Source organism: Merops nubicus, unplaced genomic scaffold (genome assembly GCF_000691845.1).
Source record: "Merops nubicus isolate BGI_N331 unplaced genomic scaffold, ASM69184v1 Scaffold54189, whole genome shotgun sequence".
In the NCBI taxonomy this organism is placed as follows: Eukaryota; Metazoa; Chordata; class Aves; order Coraciiformes; family Meropidae; genus Merops; species Merops nubicus.
This window is the reverse complement of record NW_008632748.1, coordinates 1-4,047: the sequence shown is the minus strand read 5'-3', so window position 1 is coordinate 4,047 and position 4,047 is coordinate 1. Positions and strand designations below refer to the sequence as shown.

At 43.5% G+C, this 4,047-nt stretch overlaps 1 protein-coding gene across 1 annotated transcript; it reads left to right on the top strand.

Annotated features, from left to right (window-relative positions):
- Positions 1-1,083: 1,083 nt before the first annotated feature.
- CKS2 (CDC28 protein kinase regulatory subunit 2) lies at positions 1,084-2,588 on the top strand (the record flags this gene model as incomplete). Its single annotated transcript, XM_008947983.1, has 2 exons — positions 1,084-1,211; positions 2,536-2,588. Coding segments are annotated over 2 exons (181 nt in total), but the record flags the coding sequence as incomplete, so codon positions are not given.
- Positions 2,589-4,047: the final 1,459 nt, after the last annotated feature.

The following is a 4,047-nucleotide window of genomic DNA, read 5'->3' as shown; positions in this document are numbered from 1 at the left end:
CGGGAGACGAGGCCCGCTGCGGGGTTTGGGCAGCCGCCGCAAACAGACAGGGCCGCGTTTGGGCAGCGCTCGGCCCCCACTAGCGAGAGCCGGGTGGGCGGCCTGGCCCTGCTGCCGCCGTCTCGGTCTCACCCGGTGGGAGGAGCTGAAGCGGGGAACTAAAACCCCTGTGTTCAGGATGGTCAACACAGCTAAGAGCGGCCTCGTACTGTCTCGGTTGGAGGTCTGAGTGTGGATGAGGGATGCGTTTTGCATAATCTACCAGCTTTGAAGGAGGCTCATAAGGCCACGGCAAAATACGGTACTGATAAATGTATTTCCTCAAAACTTAGAGGCAGTACTGTATCTGCTAGTTTTCAAAGCTACACTGAACAGTTCTGGACAGTAGCTGATACTGTTGAAGTTCAGTCTTCTAGGCTTGAAAGCACTACTACAACTCAGTGTCTTTTTTTCTCTGTGTAGAGATCTAAGTGTCCCTCTTATGTCATCACTCCTCAGATGTCAAAAACAAGATTCAGTGCTTTGCCTTCTATTAAGCAATAAAACAACTTGTAAATATGGAGAGCTGGCCATATCTTTCTTCTCCACCAACAGATAATGCTTTTAAGTGTTCTGACTTTCTAAACTCCCACTGCAGCCTCTGTGGAAAATATATTGTTGGTTGCAAAATGCAAAGTACAAACAAGTGACTCTTAACAATCATTCTAGAAGACCAGTGTCCTTGTTCTTCAAATAGCTGGTACAGTAGCCAGTTGCTAGGAACACATACTTCTACAGAAGCACCATGATTAGGAGCATGCACAGCAGTTTATCTCTTGTGGGAAGCAGTTTGATCATTTCAATATTCAACTTAGATTGCAGACCTAATGTTTATTAGATATGGTGATTTAAAAGCTGGGTTTTGGGACAGATGCTTCACAATCAAGTTAGTGGTATCAGTCAGCACCCTAGGCGACCCTGTGGAGAATGTTGGTTTTCATAACTGAACTTGCTCACTTTCTTTCAGTATAGATCTTTGCAAATTTTCTAGTGCACACAAGTGTTGCTGTATGTAATGTGTGTTTAATAATTAAACCCCCACAGGCACGTGATGCTGCCGAGAGAACTTTCCAAACAAGTGCCAAAATCCCATCTGATGTCTGAAGAGGAATGGAGACGTCTTGGTGTTCAGCAGAGCCTTGGCTGGGTTCACTATATGATCCATGAGCCAGGTAAGCACATCTGAACAGAGTTATATGAACAGAAACATCTAAAACACCAGCTTCCTGGTGTTCACTGAAATAGTGCTTAAAGTCCTGCTGTAGAATCCAGATGATTTCACTAGTGAACATTTAGACTCTTCATCTCCTTGCTATTTCAGCCATTTGTCAACACAGGCAACATAATGGCCTTTATTTTAAACTTTCACTTTTTGTTCCCACAACTGCAGAATGCTAGCCTCGTCCTAGGTACATGTGGTCTATCAGTGAACAAAACATGTCAGTCAAGAAATTATTCCTACCTCTGCCTGTAGATAAGGGCTTCTTGTGAGCTCTTGAGTATTGTATCTAAGTGACTGAACCAATTTTTATGGAGCAGCACATCTTTAAATCATAAAGCTGACATGCTTTTTGTTCAAAAACTTAGATGCTTATGTGGATAAGGTGCTGTATTAATGCTCTGAGAAGTCCAGCATATACTTTGAACTATAGTGATACAGCCTACTAAAATCAGTACTTGAAACTAGTCTCAGTTAATGGGGTATAAAGTCCTAAAACCCCACTGACTAGGATGTACTGGAAGCAGGCATTCAGGATAACTGCCATTGATGAGCCTGAGTAAAAAGTAACTGGTGATAGATTAATTGCAGCAACATGGGGTTCCAACTATCTGAAGAATCAGGTGAAGAAATTGTCATAACCTTCCAGAGCTTCCCTTACCTCCTGACCCTCTTTGACACTTGAGAATTTTTGGAGAGGTTTACAATTAAGTCAGATCAATAAGTAATGTAAGCTGGCTGTATTGACTTCAGTGGCTTTTGCTGATGCCTGACACTATGATGGGGCTTTAAGCAACCTAGTCTAGTGGGAGGTGTACCTGCCCATGGCAGGGGGGTTGGAACTAAATGATCTTTAAGGTTCCTTCCAACCCAAACCATTCTGTGATTCTATGATGCAATGAAATCAACAAGGACAGCATCAGCAGTTTGTTGGTCTAAGTTACAGTAACAAAGCTCATCAAGTAGCCTAACGTAGACAGTTAGTACAAGTGTTAACTAAAAAGACTGTGGGTTTTTTTTCTAGTACTTCTTCCACACAAGTGTCCTAAGTTTATGGTACTGTCAACATTTGGTAAAACTTTCAAATGTACCCGTTTGAGTGTTAGGTTACTGCAGAGTTGGTCTGTTAGTAATACCACACATGGGGCTGTATTTGTGGACTTCTTAATGTTTGACAGCAAGCTTGAACTATTGCTCAAGACTTCTTAAATGGAGGAAGTACCTGTAATCAAGACTTGGGGGATAGACTGACACTTTGTTCAATTTTATTCCCACAGAACCACATATTCTTCTCTTCAGAAGACCTCTTCCAAAGGATGATCAGAAATGAACCACTCTCTAGAATTCTTTTCCTACGTCTTCTGGAACTATGTATATGAGTATATATGTTTGTAGTATTCAGTGAATACTTTAAAATGTACAAAACACACATCTGTGCCTGTGCAGCAGCTGTATTATTCACAGCAACAAAGCTCAGTCAAATGCAGTTCCACATAGGCTGCTATGGTGTTCAAAGAGTGATGAAGTTATCTTCTTTGCTGTTAAGTGCCTATCTGACTTTTTGATCAACTGTGTTTACTAGTTTACCTATTGCGTGTTCTGACTAGATGGTCACTTGTTACATGTTTCAAATAATTTTTGCACTCATGTTTTCTGCTGAAGTGTAGCAGATTCCAATTTGATGGCTCACTTGTTCAGTAGTAGATATAAATAAAACTATTTTTAATGCTTTGCAAAATGTAAATGTGTGGGGTTCTAACTCGCTAGACAAAACACATATGTTGTCTAATGTGGAGAGTACCTGTTCCAGGAGAGAAGTTTTTTTAATCTGGGGTTTTAGCCTGCACTTCCTGTCTTGCATCTCATTTTTTTTCTGGGAAGCTGGCTTGACCTCTGCTGTTGCATAGGTAGGTGGAGTTTGGAAGTGTCAAAGAGTGGTCTTTCCACCTGACAAAAGCAGCTGCTGATTGTAGCAGACAGTATAAGCTGAGTTTCCTCAGCATATGAAAGGTTAATACTGATGGAGCAAAACCTCCATCAGTCCTGTTGTAGGAAGCTCTGTGTCAGCACAGGTGAGCTGCTGGATCATTCCATCTGACACATAATAAATTGCATTGAAGTGGTGGTGACTGGCCTTTTGGGCCCCTGTGCTAGTAGCCATACAATATGATTTTTTTTTTTCCACAAGGTACTTTGATATATCTGGTGTTGGGGTAACTATGGTGCTGGCAGTTGTATCTGGTTCATTTCAAACACAAGCTGGCATTACATCTGTGTAGGACTTGGAAGGCCACAAGCAGGCACATCTGCATGCAGCTTAGCTGATACCATACATGTGCTCCCTGGGTAATGTGTGCTTGTGTTGCGATAATGATGGGACAGGTAAGTAACCTGCCAAACCTAGTGAGAAGAATGACCCTCTCAGTCTTTCTTAAGCTGCTACAAATGTTTATCTTGGTGATGGTCAGATGGCCTGCAATAGGCTCTTGGTTCCGTGGGGCTTTCTGTGTGCCAGATCCCTTCATAAGTAAGGATCTTGTAGAGCCAGGCTAAGGCTGTGCTCTTCCCCAGGGCTGTAGCATCTCCTGGCTGGTGCCTTCTGAGCCCCCCTGCCACTGGTGGTCCTTAAAGGACCTACTGCTGCCTTCACGTGCCTGTCCTTCTGCCCTGCTCTTAAGGGACGAAGATCTCCCGGGCGGACACCTCGGGCAGGGTCACGCCCTGAACACTGTAGATGTTCCTGCGGCTCCTCAGCCGGGGCCGCTCCTGGAGTGCGCAAGGCGCGGCCG